A 17,586-nucleotide genomic window follows, 5' to 3' on the forward strand; every position below is an offset into this window, starting at 1 on the left:
AGAGAGGAGAGGAGACAAGGAGAGGAGAGGAGGAGAGGAAAGGAGAGGAGAGAGGAGACAAGGAGAGGAGAGAGGAGAGGAGACAAGGAGACAAGGAGAGGAGACAAGGAGAGGAGGAGGTTATAAATTGTAGTAGTTATAAATGAAAACCTGCAGATTCTCAGGTCACAATGGCAACATTCCTACAAAGGGTTTTCCAGGAAATAAAAATGTTTTTTAACGTTCCAAGTGACGAGTTTTGAATGAAAAGAACACAGTCATGCAAAAACCAAAAAGTGAAAAAACATCCTTGCATTTATTTCTTGCAGTATCCAGTGCAGCGACCTGATGGCACAAAGCTCTCTGTGGCTACTGACGTATCAGACAAAAACATCCAATACCTAAAAACAAACGCTGTGACTTACCGATACCTAAAGCACAGACAGTGACCCGTCGCCTCTCCGGACAGGACACTTAAGGCTGCTGAGAGACAGGACTGTCCTTAGCACAGACTGAGTACATGATGTGTGTTTTCAACAGAGCAGAGGACTATCTGAATGGAGAAGCAGGAGGACACAGGTTTCTTAAAGGGGAAACAGCTGCTGTGAGACCGCATGCACTGTGAGTCTACAGAGAGCCAGTTAAAGGTCTGCTGAACTCTGGTAGTGTCTTGGGTTGTGTATCTTCCTCCATGATAAAACCCCCAAATCAGTGATTCTGTGATCTGTTAGAGGAGACTGGAGAATTGGGTTTTTTTTCTCTCTCCATTCACTGCCATTGTATGGAGGAACAGTCTGAAAATCACACTTCTAGCACATAAAGGAACGCCGACAAAGCAGATTCTGACAATATATAAAAAAAACTAGTCATGCTGCTGAATTGTTTTTAAGTGAATCTCTTTCTTTATGTTTATTAACATAAGTTTGAACAAGTGGAACACCGAAATCTGGTCGGAGGAAACTTATGCCAATGGAACAAAGAAAATAATACGTTTACCAATTGTAAATAGGCAAAAAAAAAGTGGGAGACAGGACTCTGACAAAGCAGATTCTGACAATATATGAAAAACGAGTCTCACTTTTTTTCTCCAATCTCCTCAACCGGAACAACAGATCACAGAATCACTGATTTTGGGGGTTTTATCATGGAGGAAGACACACAACCCAAGGTGCTACCAAAGTTCCACAGACCTTTAAAAAGACAGGCACAACATTGCTATATCAGAGTACTATAGTGGTCATTCATTATTAAACGCATGCCTCTTTTACAAAAGTCAGAAAACATATACATTTAGAAAGATCCGTTCTCCAGAAACCATGATAAAAATAGGCTTGACGCATTTATAAAAAACAATTAAAAACTTCATATACAATTTAGGCCTTTAAAGGTCGAGTTAAACTCACCCAAACTAAAACATCTGTGATTTTTTCATTTCACTTCTTCTGGTCAAGTATAAGGCAGCAGCAGTCTGTACAAAGAGCAACTGAACAAAACAATCACTACACATCGCCTCGTGTTTCCTCCCTCTGTAGCAGAGTGGTCTCTCTTCACCAGGAGCCGAAGAGTAAAAAAATAAATAAATAAGCTCTGTGCTTTTGGTCCAGAACCACTGTAGAATCTGACCCCTGACCCTGTTGGGGGGCGGGGTGGGGCGGGGGTCTGAGGGGGGAAGGGGTCAGACCATGTCGGGGGGTCCGAACATGTGCTGGTCTCGGCCCGGAGGGAACTGCTGGGTCCAGTCGATGACTGCCGGCTTGAAGAGTCCGCAGCACCGCAGCTGGAAGAAGGACACCAGGTTCCTCACAACACCCAGACTGCAGACAGAGAGGGATTCAGTAAGCAACAATCACATGTTATACTGTATATCAGCACGGATGTGGTTCGGTGCAGGTAATCTTTATTCTTTATTTGGAACCCCATTAGCTTCCACTACAACGGTTGCTAGTCTTCCTGGGGTCCACATAAAATTATACAAACACTGACAGCATACAGACATACAAACTTCGACTGACACCCCGTCAGTCTAGAAACAATTACATAATTAAAAGGTCAAGTAATCAAAATATCAGATAACTTAGCCAATGCATGTACAGAGGTTATCAGACAAACTAATGAGTTGAAATCCCAAACAAAACATCATAGCAGGTGGCATTTTTACTTGATTTTATGCATTCTATGTACTCTATTTCTTAACTTTATTTTTATTATCATTTAGTGGGTTTTATCTTCCATCTTATGTTATGCTCATTCTATGTCTATTTTCATGCATGTAATTTCTTTGTTGTAAAGCACTTTGAGCTGCATTTCTTGTATGAAAGGTGCTATACAAATAAAGTTTATTATTATCATTCTTGTTGTGTGGCCTCTCATTAGTTTCTGTTTGAGTGATTTTTTGAATAGGTATTTGCTTCTGATTTATTTAATGTGTGTAGGCAATGAGCTCCACTGGCTGGAGGCTCTATAAATGACTGAGTTTTTAAGTTGATTTGTTTTTGGCTTTGGAAGTTCAAGATGACCCATGCTGACCTGTCTAGTTTGATGATTGTGCTTTAGACCTGTCTGTACAAGCTGTTCTGTGAAGAAGTCCGGTTTTCCATCTACTATTGCATTTCGGGCAAATATGAGAAGGCTGGATGTTAATTTAGCCTCAGCGGTCAGCCATGCCAGACTGCGGTGCATGTAATCTTTGGTCCATGAAATCCAGTAGTAGGCGGTTATACAACAGTTTAAGATGAAGAAGCATGTTTTGCAAGCTGCCCAACATACTCTTCAGAAACACGGTGAATAAGAAAGGCTCGGCTATCTGAACTCACTTGTAGGGGTTCTGTCTCAGAGAGATGGATTGTGGGAGTTTCCTCTGGTGTTGCGTCAGGCTGGTCCTCTCTGCTGTGGTCAGGCCCAGGAACGCAATCTGGAGACACAAAGGAAAGAGACGCTTTAGTCACAGTTGGAAAATATAAAGTATAAATATACCAATCTGCTATATTCCTGTGATGTGAACCATTGGTATTCCCTGATAATCCCTGACCTCTGCAGACAGTTTACCAAATTCCCCGACTTTTCCTGTCTGGAATTCAATCGTCTAACTTCCATGATATTAGTAGGTTATCAGCTACATCACAGGTTTACAAAAGATATCTGTCAGCTGTAGAGCTGCAACGATTAATCGATTAATCGATTAGTTGTCAACTATTAAATTAATCGCCAACTATTTTGATAATCGATAAATTGATTTGAGTAATTTTTTAAGAAAATTACATCAAAATTCAACATTCAAGCTTCTTAAATGTGAATATTTCCTGGTTTCTTTCCTCCTCTATGACAGTAAACTGAATATCTTTGGGTTGTGGACAAAACAAGACATTTGAGGACATCATCTTGGGCTTTGGGAAACACTGATCCACATTTTTCACCATTTTCTGACATTTTATAGACCAAACAACTAATCGATTAATCGAGAAAATAATCAACAGATTAATCGACAATGAAAATAATCGTTAGTTGCAGCCCTAGTCAGCTGAAACACTGAATTACTCTGTAACATTAAAAAGGCAGTACAACCAATAAAATCATTCTCAGGCTGCAGCCACACTGATCTGTTGTGTCTGTCCGTCTCCATTCATTTCAATTCAGTTTCAATGAGAGCTGATTTGTCACCGTCCCTTTAGCCAATCAGAGGCCTTCCTACGTTTGTTTTGGAAAAACTAGCGGCGAACACAGAGACGACGGTCTGACCAAAACAAAGATAAAACAAAGAGAGCCTGGAGTAACATTGGGATGACTGGAGGTTTTCCAGCTCAGTTTCTTATTGAGTTTATTCTGTAGAGTCTGTTTCTTCTTTTTTCTATCAAGTAGCTCCATTATGAGCAAATCTTCCTGTTCTTCTGCCTCGCTGCCATGTTGACGCTCAAAATAAACCAACACACACAAATCTATCATCAATAATTCTGTTTTCTGATGGATCAGTGTGGCCATAGTAAAAAAAAACATTTTGAATCCATTTGTGGATAGGGACAGGACCTCTGACACCTCTTGGTAGAGGTAAAATGTATGGCAGAAAACCAAAATTAATGAAATGTATTTTGTCTGCAGTCCTGACACACACACTCTCTCTCTCTCTCTGACCTGGTAGAGCTGCAGCAGCAGGATGACGGAGGACCAGGATGTGTGGTAGAAGGCCAGGCAGAAGACGCTGAGCACCCAGGGGGAGCAGCCCACCGCGGCCGACACCACGCCCCACAGGCCCTGCTCCTCGTACCGCAGGGGACAGCGGCTCGACCAGTCTGACACACACACACACACACACACAGACAGACATGAGCATGAGGGCCGCATGGGAAACACAAAACTGTAGAGTAGATGCTTGTGCTTGTGTTGGCTCACTCACACACGAGACAGCCGTAGAACATCCAGACTCCCATCATCAGGAGGGAGAACAAGAAGAGAACGAAGTAGTGATGGTTCCTCGCTCCTGATGGAGAAGAAACACAACATGGTGGTTTGTTAGACAGCAGAATGTATTCAAATCTTCAATCCTGTAGAAACTGATACTGTAATAAATGTTGGATAAATTAATAACTTGTCAAATTGTAATATGTCCCTCTAAATCAGTCAAAAATGTACAATGTAACATCTTGAGACAGATATTGTACAGGAGTCGAGATGGGAGAGATAGAAGAAATTGAAAAGTAGAAAGCTGACAGATTAAAAGGAAGAAATTAAAAGGAAAAATTAGAAGTATATAAACAAGTGATAAGCCGGGTACACAATACTAGCAGCAAGGTATTGCATGGAGCCAGTCTGTCTCACCGATGCAGCTGTTGGTCCAGATGGAGTGATGGTCCTGCTTCGCCACACAGGCGTCGCAGGTGAAGCAGTGGTTGGTTCTCATGGGTTTCTTTATCTGTGAAACGACAAAACAATGTGAAACGCTGCTGGTTGTTCAGTCCATGCGTCTCTATTCCTGGTCTGGACGGCTCTCTGTGTTGTTAACGTGAAGATGTGTGTTTGATGTGTGTCGGTCCCTGCAGAGCCTCACCATACAAGATGTGCAGAAGATCCTGGGGTCCAGACAGCCGGCCTCGGCCAACATCAACACATTCTGAGAGAAGAGGAAAAAAAACATGTCAATTATGTAAACAAACAGGAGTCCACATCATCACAAAATAAGCCCAATCAAGAATCAAGACCCTGACATGAAGCAGAGGCTCTCTGTCCATTATCCTGCTTATTACACAGCTGCCTACCAAAGGCATTCATCACTTGAAAGAAAATATTGAGACTATCCATAGAAATATCTGCAGCTAGCATCCATGTGACACTGTAGCAGAACTGTAACCATAGAAACATAAACAAATCCAGTCAGATTGCTGGTCAGCCTCTAATCAAAAGTTTCTTGCTCTCTGAATAAATTAAAAGTAATAATGGAATTTGTTTTCCATGTTTCTAACCTCGGTTAGCTGAGTGTTTGTCTGTGCTAACCTGCACCAATTTTTTGCTTTAACTTTTTGCTTCAAGGTGTCTCTAGTTAATTTGATTAGAAATCAGTGAAATTGACCAGACTTCTTGACTACATAGTGACCTGGTCTGATGTGAAACAGCCGTCAGTCACTCAAAAAAAAAAAAAAGACTGCAGAATGCATTCATTGGTCAGAACCGAGGATGCAACAAAGCTGTGTACTAATATTCAATATTATTCAGTTTTCAACTCTTAATGCCCGTCCTACCATTTTTTTCTCTTCTTCGGTGGCCTTGACGAAGCCAGGGTCGGTCCTGCAGGTGCGGAGGTAGTAGTAGAGCAGGGCGGTGGCGTTGACGGTGAACAGCACCTGAACTGTAGCGCTGGGTCCATGTGGGGTCAAAGGTTAAGAAGCTCTCTCTCATCAGCTTGACCAACAGGCTAAAATATCAAACCCCAAGTCTAACGGCAGGGAAGTCAGGCTGCTGAGCAGGTCAGGTATGTGACCGCACAGGTTCACATCCTCTGCAGTCTCCTCTCTCTCTGGACCACTTCCCATCACTCTTCACTTCCTTAAAAGTTGCTAAAACTTGACTGAACTGTCGACTCTCCCTTAAAGGAATAATCCCCCCTCAGATCCTCGTACATAGTTATATATCATCAATCTGTTATGTTCGGTGAATTCTAGAAGTTATTTTGTGATTAAGTATTGTCAACCTGCCTCATCTACTTCTACTTCAGTTAGTGACTTCCTATGTTTTCCCAGAATGCCTTTCAACAACCTCCAAAGAAGTGATGTCTATGATTGTGGCCGCAACCCTTCCTCAAACCCAAACTTGTCTCTCTGCTGCAGTGCATTCTGGTCTCTCTCCTGCTCCTGTGGGTGGAGAAATTGATCTCTCTCCTCTTCTCCGATGGATTTCTCCCTGTATGATTGTTTGAACGTCTCTTGGTGCAAAATGGCGGCTCTAGAAAGAAGCCCTCGCTCTTTGATTCTGAGGGACTGACACCAGTGGTTGTGAAGGCCTGAGAGTTAAAGGATATCTGGCAGGAACCAGAGGCACCAGGTGACGAGCATCCAGAAGACTGAAGCCATGAGAGCTGACGCCGGGAGGAGAGACTGGAAGGCTGGACCTGGAAAATTCCTGTTGAGACACAGACAAACGTTTCTCATTCAGTGATGAGCAACACTTTTGTGAAACGTGTAATATATATCTGGCTGGCAGCAGAAGGAGTACATGAGCAGAACAAGAGGTGGACTCCATACAGCTATTTCATTTTTCTCCTCCTAGACTAAATGAAGAAGTGTCAAAAGAACAGTTCAGTGGAAATCCGTTCTCACCTTGAGGCGAGGTTGACCACACCGATCACACAGGCTAGCAGGATGCCTTTGAGCAGCCAGGACTCAGAGTTCATATCCACTATGGCGCCCACGCTTCCAAACACAGCAACGCACAGCAAAAACTGCAGAAACACCTGGAAAAATGTAAACAGGAGGGCATTAGAAGAAGAGGAAATTTTCTGCGGATCGGTCCAGACTTTTGCTGATGTGTGAGCAGGGGTTTTAAGGTTCTTGTACCCGGTATCTGTTGACTATCCGAAGGCAGCGGGAGCTGGAGCGGATCCTCTCCTGTTTGATGTGGTTCAGCATGTGGATGAGCAGCGGGCTGTGCACCTGGTGGGCCAGGTCGATGGGGGTGTGGCCCTGAGGGAGAGACAGGCGACACACAGCTGTCAGCTGTCGTGGTGTGTTCACTTTAAAATCTGTACAAGCAACAAGAGGTTTCTGTAGCATCGCTGCGTCTGACCCGAGTTCACACTGACAGCAAGCTGGCTGTGGGTCGCTCTATTCTGACTGACTGACTTCTTTTCAGACTTTTTCACTGTTTTGGTATTGCTTTTCATAACGTTACATCACTTTGATGAGGGCTGAAAAAATCAGATATCACAATATTTTAGACTGAATACTTCGATATGATACGATATTTTGGGGATGAGTAGCCATGCTTTCATAAGATATTTACACACAAGAAAATTTAGAAAATTAGTAATCATCATTAGTAATCAGTAATAAGTAATATGGATATGATAAGAAGGTAAAGCCAATCATTGTTCATTTTACTCTTTATGATAACCAAAATCCCAGATGACATCTAGTCTCATATCACAATATCAATATTATACAATATATCGCCCAGTCCTAACCACTGCTAGCTCGCAAGTGCTATTTAGATAGCATTAACCAAAAATAAACAAGAAAAAAAGGCATATATCTGTCTCAAGATGTAAAAAAAAATGACTTCAGAGCTTACTATCGACCCAAACAATGGGTGCAACAGTTCTCCAAGGATTGTTTTTGAAATGTTCATTCTTGTAGTCTTTCAAATGACAGTTGTAGAGAACTGGAAGTTTTGAATGGCTGGAATCAACTTCTCATCCATTTTGCCAGGCTGAACTGTTGTTCATGAAACTAAATCACATCGGCAGGGAAACAAAGAAGCGCGGAAATCGGGTTTAGCCGTTGACGACCGATGACTACCAAAAGTCCGGCTTTTCTCGGGTGACGAGCTCGTCGGTCGTCCACATCGGCCGAGTTTCCCTAGTCGCTCTACAGGGAGTGAATGGACCGAACAGTGTGAACGCAGAGTGAAGCCTGCTGGACCCTCCTGTCTGTCAGTGGGTTCTGTCGGTTCTGTTGGGACTCACGTTGATGTTCTCTGCGTCCACGCTGGCGCCGGCCTCCAGCAGGATGTGAGTGGCGTCTACGTTTCCCGCCAGCACGGCACAGTGCAGCGGAGTGTTCCTGTTCACCTTGTCCACCGCGCTCACCGACGCATTGTTCTTGATTAAGAAGTTGGTCGGCTCCGGTCTGGAACACAACAGGAACCAGGTTTACTTTTTAACACCTCTTTGTACACCGACATAAAGCAAATGAATTAGCTAATTAAACCCGGCCTACACACCAATAGACTCGTGATGAGGAAATAACTGGCAGTTCCTCAACATGACACAACAATACACAATAAGTGCAAACTGTGTTGATGGAAACGGAAAGTGAGCAGCAGCCGTTACCAGCAAGCAAGCAGCTTACATAGCAACAGCTGATCTTTATCAAGTTCACACAATTAAAGACATTTTTTCTATTCAAGGTAAAGAAGAAATCAAAGGATGCATTCCAGCCACTGTAAAAGATAATGGGCTGGTTTTGCATACAGGGATTAAGCCTTAAGGACTGTTTCAATGGATATCGTCGATAGTCTAGGACAGTGGTTCTCAACCGTTTTCATATCATGGACCCCCAATTTAGTCCACATTAGGGCCACGGACCCCCATTTGACAAGATTTTTTGTGTCAGACCCAAATCTGAGAATATTTTTTATTGTCAGATATGATTTTGTATAGAATTCCATGACTATCTGTACTGTAGGTAGAGAGATAACAGTGAAACTATTATCAAAATAGTCATTCTAAAATGACAAAATAATGAAGTTTAACAATTCATCAATTTGCTGGGGACCCCCTGGAATGCCCTCAAGGACCCCTGGTGGTCCCCGGACCCCACGTTGAGAACCACTGGTCTAGGACTAGGCTTAATCCCTGTCCGTGAAACCACATACGAATCCACAAAAAGAGGCAGCGGAAAAATCGGTTCCAAATGGATCAGAGAACATAAAATAGAAAATATATTTTATAATATTATAATGCACAAAACAAGTAGTTCAGCAGTTACTCAGTTGCTGAGCAGCTGCTAAACCAAGCCTATATTTGTGTTAATGTATTACTTTGAAATGCTTGCATTTCTCAGCACTATTAGTAGCAAATAAACTACTTGTTTTGTGCGTTATACGGTTTCCCACCTTTTCTATTTGACTAATACACACACCAGTCACACTAGTTAAAATACACACACACACACACACACACACACACTAGAATGTGTGTGGGTGATACTTTTCAGATGCAGATCTATTGTAAATAGCCCCACACTGGGAACACCGTTATTTTGTAATCCAGAAAATAGAATTTTAAGTTTGATTTCGTTTTCCTGACTCTGATAGCACTTAGACCACCCTCTAGTGGCGAAAGGCAGTATAACCGGTATGGCCGGTGTTGAGGAGGGAAGCAATACCGAGTAAAAATGGCACCAGCGTGACAACTCCACCATTCCTCGTATTTACATTTTAACTTGAAACAAATGGGGTTAATAGCATATCTGTAAAGGAGCAAGTTGCTTACCCAATAATCTTCTGCGCTGCTAACATCAGTGGTGTCTGTCCGTTGCAGTCGGGGCCGTCGACTTCCTGGAAACAGAGAGGCAAATGAGAGGATAATCACCAGGGAAATCAGAAGGAAAAAAAAACATTTATACAAATGAGCTGAGAGTTACAACAACAGGGAGTGGGACAGAGAATGTGGCAGAGCAGAGTGTTCAGTACCTGTCCCTTAGCCATCAGATACGCTGCTATGGCCATGTGCTGGAAGAGGATGGCGAGGTGCAGACTGCGGTAACCTTCTCCGTCTGCGATCGACGGGTCCGCTCCGAACCTCAGCAGCTGGATCACCATGGAGAGGTGGCCCTGCCTGTCCGGGGACAACAAGCACCACAGTCTTGAGGCACAAGTCTCAAGTCAAGAGCCAAGTCTAAGTGTAGATTACCAAGTCAAGTCCATGTCATTAACGTCAAGCCTCAAGTCTAAATGCAGAACACCAAGTCAAGTCAGAACAAATCAAGAGTCCAGTATCAATTTAATATCTTAAAGAAAACTTAATATCTAGGATTTTTCAATGCAATATGGTTTTAATAGGATAAAAACTTGGTAAGAGCATCATGAGTTTGATTTCTATAATCAGTTTCAACTTCAATAAATTCAATCATTCCATACAAATTCACTTTAGACTTAGAGGTTAGAAACCTTTTCAAGTCATCAAAGTCAAGTCTCAAGTCACTAGATCCCAAGTCGAGTCAAGTCTCAAGTCTTCTCTTCATGCATCAAGTCAAAGTCTCAAGCAATTAAAATTGTGACTCAAGTCCAAGTCATGTGACTCCAATCCCCACCTCTATATGTTTTGGCTAGAGTTCTGACAGATGTGGGGGAATAAAAAATGTCACTTTATAAACAAATAAATCAATAAATACAGGGTATCTGCAGGTTTCAGTCCAAGTCATGTGACTTGGGTCTCCACCTCTGCTAATAACTGAATACTTCATAAACAAGTAAGCATGTTGTCCCCCACAAATGATGCAGGCAGCCCTTGGGCCAATCAGTAACAAGATGCATCGTCCCCAAAGTTTCATCAAAATCAGACCAGCGGTGTTGGACAGACAGATCCAGACACAGAACAGAACACCCAGCTGCAGCAGCAGTGAATCCCTCCATGGTCATATTCACCTGATGGCCCAGTGCAGTGGAGTGGAGTTCAGGTCTCCTCCCAGCTGGTCTATCACTGCCCCTTTAGACATGTAATACCTGCCAGAGAGAAGGGAAGGTACAGCAACCAAACTGCAATTACAACAAGTCACCGCTTTCCAACAGTCTAGAACATTTCAAGTTGGAGGCTGCTGTTATTTTAAATTGTGTTGGTTGTATTTCAGTCATCTCTTTGTGTTCTTTTTGTTCTCTTTGTATGTGTTTTTGGGATGGGACGTTATATCGAAGTTCAATATATCGCAATGCAAAAATGTGAGAATACGTATTGTGGGGCAGAAAAATTAATTGTGATATTAGCTCTAATTACCAAATCAAACACCAATGATTCAATAATTACTTGGCCAGCTGCACAGATTTCTGGGTTTCAAAACTCACTTTCCAGCCTGTAGTCTGTTTTGGAACAAAAACCACCATCCACTCTTCCAAAAAAGGGCGACACATCTCGTTCTCAAGCCAAGACAGGAAATGCCAAAGCTGTTTTAATATTCCAGTATTTAGCATGGTGATATATCAGCTTTTCACTAGATGTTTCTGTTGGATCTCTGCTCTAATTAACTAGTTGACTCCTCTCTAGTGAGGGGACGATCTGCTTATCTCACGCTACGATTCAGTAAGCGATATGGGATTCAGGATTCAATACAACCACGATACGATATAATAAATAAAAGTTAAATGACAACAAAGTCTGACTGTGCAGAATTATGTTTATTTCTGAGACACAAATCTTTCTAGCGATGGCATTGTCTTGCTAGAATGTAAACAACAATTTAAAAATGTCATTACCAAGTGACAATAATATAATTTGGATGGAGAGCTTGTGAAACTGTGATGGTCAAGCGTCTCATTTGTGATTACTGCAGCAGAATAACATGGAGCTGATATCACCATTCATTTTTCTGCCCCACAATACGTATTGTCACATTTTTGTATTGCGATATATATTGAATTTCGATATATCGTCCCATCACTACTCCTCTCTATTGTAAAAATGTTGTTTCTGTCCATTACAGGCCACCGTAAACTGTGTCAGGGACCTCATAAAAGTCATAGATTACTTCATGCTGGTTGTGTGTGATATGTGCAGCAGCTCTTACTTGACCATTTCTGAGCGGTTGTTGATGGCGGCCCAGTGCAGCAGAGAGACGTTCTCTTTATCCGGCTGTCTGACATCATATCCTGCCTCCACCAGCTCCTTACAGCGCTCCAGGATGCCGAACCTGAAACCAGGACAGAGGAAACACTTAGAAACAGCAACAGCAAGAAGAACTACACTGATACTTTTTCTTACACTTTAAAAGTATTTCAAAATAAACACAACAAAACCAAACATAACAAAAAAATTCAACTCCCAATAAATGAATAATACTACTGCTACAGCATAATGGGAGCTATAACAAGTTCAAAGCTGAATGCAAGTCCATAAAAAATTGTTTTCAATTGTGTCTTAAAAGAAGATACATAGTTTTCTTATCACATTTTCTCTGGCAGCTTGTTCCAAAGTTTAAAGGTCCTGATCACAAATACCTGATCACATTTTGTCTTTGATCTGGACTCTGGAACAGTCAAAAGAGCTTCGACTGAACTGCCGATGTGTGACTATGCTTCAGTACATATGGGGCCAAGCCATTTATTGCTTCAGAGATAATCAATCAAATCAACAACCAATCAAAGCCTTAAAATTGATCTGGCAAGTCAACTGGACTCCAGTGAGTTAAATAATCTCTCCCACTTTGCTGAGACAAATATACTGAGCAGCCGGTTTCATAGTATCTGCCAGGTCACAAAGATTAGCATGAATTATTTTAAAAGTTGCAATTGGTGGCATTTGGAAATAACAAAAACAAACTCAAATGTATCATTATTAAGCTGAGAGAGTTCTTAACATTAAGTTGCTACATTTAATGTCTGCTATACAATCAGCTATGCATCATCAGCTTAGCAAACAGATAAAACACATACATTTACACATTATGAATTATCAGAAACGCGAATCAGAGTGAATCAGATTGTCAGACTGTAGAAACACAGCACATCATGTCGACTCCACCGAACTGCAAACAGAGGAGGAGCTTCTGAGACCAAGGGCATTTTCACACCTATAGTTTGTTTGCTCTGGTCCGAATCAGTTGATGAGTTTGTAAACTTGGAGCGTTTTCCCCTTGTTTCGGTTGCTTTTCACACAGAGAAAAATCCAAGCGAACCAAAATGCATCACTACAAACCACGTGAGAACGTTCACTCCGCTTATTGGTCAGATGTGTCTGGGGCGGGAGCAAGAAAGTAAATACAGGAAGAAGGTCCTGTGTTCTGGACTAGTGCACTTTGCTATGCAACATGGAGCAACGGCAGAGTTGGCATTTGCTCATAACTGTTGTAATTATCTGGGCAATATACCAGGCAAGACTGTACATGAGGAAATGCCTTGAAAATGCTATACCTGCTGTACCTGCTGTACCTGCTGTACCTGCTATATGAATCGCACCACGGGGGAAAACGAACCAGAGTCCGATTTAACCGGACTAAAAGTGCAGGTGTGAAAACGCCCTAAGATCCAGCTCCAGTCTTTTCTTTTCTCTCCCCTGGTCTTACAATAAGACCGACCTTCGCTCTGCTGCACCCAAACTCTTTCATGAGTCAGTGAAGGAGGTCAACACCGCAGCGCTCTAACCTCACAGTCTGCCTGATTAATGTCTGTGCACACCTTAACTTTCTGTGCACTGTGTTTTCCTACAAACTATTTACAGAAATACTCTGAAATTAATCATTTCCCTCCCACTATATGTGGAAATACAAGTGGGGAACGTTCAGTTGAGCTGTCTGACCTGATATACTGTATATATATGGTTGATCTCAACGATATTCCTTAAAATATGGCAAATGTCTTTTTTTTTCCTGCTCAGAAATTTGAGTTTATATACGTTTGTTATCATTCATTTAGACTTTAGACAACACAATTGGTTATCACGATATTACAATATCAGAATTTCAACACAATATGACCCCATTTAAAGACTATACATGATAATATTGAATTATCGCCCAACCCTATTACATATTTACTGTAGAATTGATCAATACTACACTGGTTGTCTATGGGAAGAACTGAACCTGAACTGATTCCACATAGTGGTAGTAGTAGTGGTAGTAGTAGCAGTAGAAGTAGTAGTAGTAGTAGTAGTGGTGGTGGTGGTGGTGGTGGTGGTAGTAGTAGTAGTAGTAGTAATAGCAGTAGTAGTAGTAGTAGCAGTAGAAGAAGTAGTAGTAGTAGTAGTAGTGGTAGTAGTAGCAGTAGAAATAGATTTGTGGTAGTAGTGGGAGTAGTAGCAGTAGAGGTAGCAGTAGAGGTAGTAGTAGTAGTAGTAGTAGTAGTAGTAGTAGTAGTAGCAGTAGAAGTAGTAGTGGTGGTGGTGGTAGTAGTAGTAATTGTAGTAGTAGTAGCTAGTAGTAGTAGTAGTAGCAGTAGAAGTAGATTCGTAGTAGTAGTGATGGTAGTGGTAGTAGCAGTAGTAGTAGCAGTAGTAATAGTAGTAGTAGTAGTAGTAGTAGTAGTAGTAGTGGTAGTAGTAGTAGCAGTGGAAGTAGTAGCAGTAGTGGTGGTAGTGGTAGCAGTAGAAGAAGTGGTAGTAGTAGTAGTAGTAGTAGTAGATTCGTAGTAGTAGTGGTAGTAGTAGTCGTTGTTTTATGGGATAGTTTTACTGTCCCATACTCCAAGTAATAAATTGTTATGTTCAATGTTATGTTATGATCTGTTTCAAAGGCTCTTCCAACCGGACAAGAATAACATTCTGAGGGAAACACTAAATTGTTTGGAATTTCTGGGCATGACCACGGTCAAATTTAAAGACATTGAATATTGACACAAAATATCGGCTATCAGCAGCTTCAGTCCAAAAATATCAGCCTTGAAAAAACCCTGCTGGTTGAACTCTAAACCACACAGCTCACTGCTCCGCTCAAGTTTCCTGACTTAGATAGATCCTTTGTCCTTAAGTCCCACTGAGACGCACTGAAGGAATCTGATAGCTTTGTTAACAAAAAATGCAGAATTAAATAAAAGATGAACTAAAATATTGTTTAAAACCCAGAACTATGAAGTCTGAGTAATATGATGATAGAAGGTTCATCAGATATTTAAGACAAATCTAAGACAAAAATGTGTGAATTATTTTTAAAGCACACCGAAAAGGGGCATAAATCTAAGGGGTGTACAAATTTTCACACAGGATGATACAGCACCCACCTAAGGAGAGAGCAACTTAACATTCAACTGTAATTTATTGTTTTTATTAGTCTTATTCATTGATATTGTCATTTGTGTGTTTTATGTGTATCTCATTTACTATGTAAAGCGTCTCTGCGTATCTAGAAAGCACTATACAAATAGACTGTGTTATCATTTTTTAAAATTTTCTATTTTCTAAAACATTTCTGCCGTAACACAATGATATGGGGAGACTATGCAGTTCTACCAGTCCGCAGAGAGCTGATGTTTCAGTGCTTACTGTGTTGCCTTGACTATGTCCCAGCTGCTGCTGTCATCCATGTGTGAACGTTTCTTTGGCTGCTGACCGGACTCCAACACCTGATCTGTGTTTTTGCCAAACTGCCCGTGAAAAGCGGGCATGAAGCCGTGCGCCATGCCGCTGAACGCCGCCACCCTCGGCCCGTGGCTGTGGGAATGACCTCCATGTCCGTGGTGACAGTTGTCACCCATGTGACTGTGACTCTGCAACACAGACAAGAGGGAAAACACACATCAGGATTTCACATTTGGTCTGAAATCATCATGGTCCTTTTGGAAAGCTGAAACCGGTAGTGAATAGTAGCAATTAGGGATATATTGAAATTCAAAATATCGCAATACAAAAATGTGACAATACGTATTGTGGGGCAGAAAAATGAATCGCGATATTAGCTCCATTTTATTCTGCTGTAGTAATCGCAAATGAGGCGCTTGACCATCACAATTTCACAAGCTCTCCATCCAAATTATATTATTTGCACTTTGTAATGACAGTATTAAACTGTTATTTGCATTCAAGCGAGCCAATGACATCACTAGAAAGATTTGTGTCTCAGAAATAAACATAATTCTGCACAGTCAGACTTTGTTGTCCTTTAACTTTTATTTATTATATCGCATCGTGGTTGTATTGAATCCTGAACCACATATCGTATCGAGTCATATCGTAAGATAAGCAAATCCCTAGTCAATATTAAACTTTTGAACCCACAATGCAACCGTTTGGCTACAAAACACGTCGATGTTGCTACACTAGCTGTATGGAGGAATTTCATGGACATTTGATGCTTATATTGGAGCTGTAAAAAGAAAACGCTGATTTCAGTAGTTTGTGAGAAGGCTGAGTTTTGACTGACATGGGGGTGAGCAGAAAATGGGGTGAACTATTCCTTTAAAACAGCTCTTCAGCCCCTGGGGTCTGCTGGATGTTATTTGTGTGCCTGTTCTCACGCCCCTGCCTGCAGGCTGTTGATGTTGTTCATGTTCTCTATCATGACAGACACCTAAAGCTACTGACAATATAACTGACAGGCGGGTAACAACATATGGGAAAGCAAAACGCAGGAGATGGCTGGGGGAACCGACTGAAATTAATATAAACACTGAATAAACACATGGAGCTAACGGCTGCTAGCAAACAGCCCGGAGCAGCGGGTGGAGGGGTTACAGTTTCATAACATTATTACAGATATTTAAAGAAAACTGGCTATAGCAGTGAAGCTAGCTGACGAACACGGAAAGGGTTTAATGAGCGTTAGCTGTCAGTGCTTCATCATCATATCAACCAGATTAAATCAAAACGAGTTTCCGTGTCGTGGACGACTGGACGTTAATGAATTTAATGACGATAATCAGCTATCGCCAGATCTGAGTCGTGATTCAGAACAGATTAGCCAGTTTGACGGTTAATTAATGTCAGGTAGCAGGTTAACTACGCGGACTTCAGCTCGCTGATAGCTGCAGGTAACGTTAGCTGTGTGTGTCGATGTGTCTCAGACAGGTTAGGCAACGTTACAGCGTGTTACCGATTAGCTAAAATTAGACAGCATGCTAGCTCATGCTAACACCCGGACCGGAGATCAGTTTAAGGACCCAGCGGGTCAGACAGGTCGCTGCCAGCTGAAAGAGGAAACCGCAAACACCGGGAACACGAGCCGCTAATGACCATAAATCAACTTACAGCACTGTCCTCGTTCCAGTCCATCTTGTTGTGAAGGGAGGGGAGGAAAGTTCCTGCCTTTGGCCAGCGTCAAGCCAGCGGCAATCACCACATGACTTCCGCTATGTGCTTTTCAAAATAAAAGTTCTAAGAACAGCAAGTTTTAAGGCAATAAAGTACCAAAGTGAAAATAAAGAATATATTTGAGACGTTACCCGTGGCAAACGTGAATAGTTTCCCCCCGAAAATTTTAATTTCATAGTTGTGTTACATACATACAATTAAACACATATTGGCTATATAATAATGCAGCCTCCACTGACCATTGTGAAGGCCAGTGTGGTTGCTACACACTTTATGCAGGGCTGTCAGAAATGTGTAAACAGTGAGTCAAATACAAAACATACCAGACAACTTAAGGTAGTAGATATATTGTCTGGAAGGTGTTTTGTGTTTGAACCATCAAATATGTGTTATTTATATCCTTAAAGTTTCCCCTTCCTGAAGTTAATTCACCATAATTCACCTTTGATCTATCT

At 41.7% G+C, this 17,586-nt stretch overlaps 1 protein-coding gene across 1 annotated transcript; it reads right to left on the bottom strand.

Moving 5' to 3' along the window:
• Positions 1–197: 197 nt before the first annotated feature.
• On the bottom strand, positions 198–17,111 carry zdhhc13 (zinc finger DHHC-type palmitoyltransferase 13). Its single transcript, XM_071540126.1, has 17 exons — positions 17,069–17,111; positions 15,368–15,591; positions 11,961–12,083; positions 10,828–10,905; positions 9,874–10,018; positions 9,674–9,738; positions 8,144–8,306; positions 7,017–7,142; positions 6,780–6,913; positions 6,482–6,582; positions 5,706–5,830; positions 5,018–5,080; positions 4,789–4,882; positions 4,367–4,450; positions 4,105–4,262; positions 2,793–2,890; positions 198–1,793 (listed from the first exon to the last, which is right to left on the bottom strand). Exons 1-17 carry the CDS (start codon positions 17,090–17,092, stop codon positions 1,655–1,657), a joined length of 1,944 nt encoding a protein of 647 aa, XP_071396227.1. The 5' UTR covers positions 17,093–17,111; the 3' UTR covers positions 198–1,654.
• Between the last annotated feature and the right edge of the window lie 475 nt (positions 17,112–17,586).

The sequence above is a fragment of the Centroberyx affinis genome, unplaced genomic scaffold (assembly GCF_046629955.1).
Source record: "Centroberyx affinis isolate AG114_WGS23_722 - 3 ecotype Tasmania unplaced genomic scaffold, CSIRO-AGI_Caff_v1 ptg003565l_1, whole genome shotgun sequence".
Classification (NCBI taxonomy): Eukaryota; Metazoa; Chordata; class Actinopteri; order Beryciformes; family Berycidae; genus Centroberyx; species Centroberyx affinis.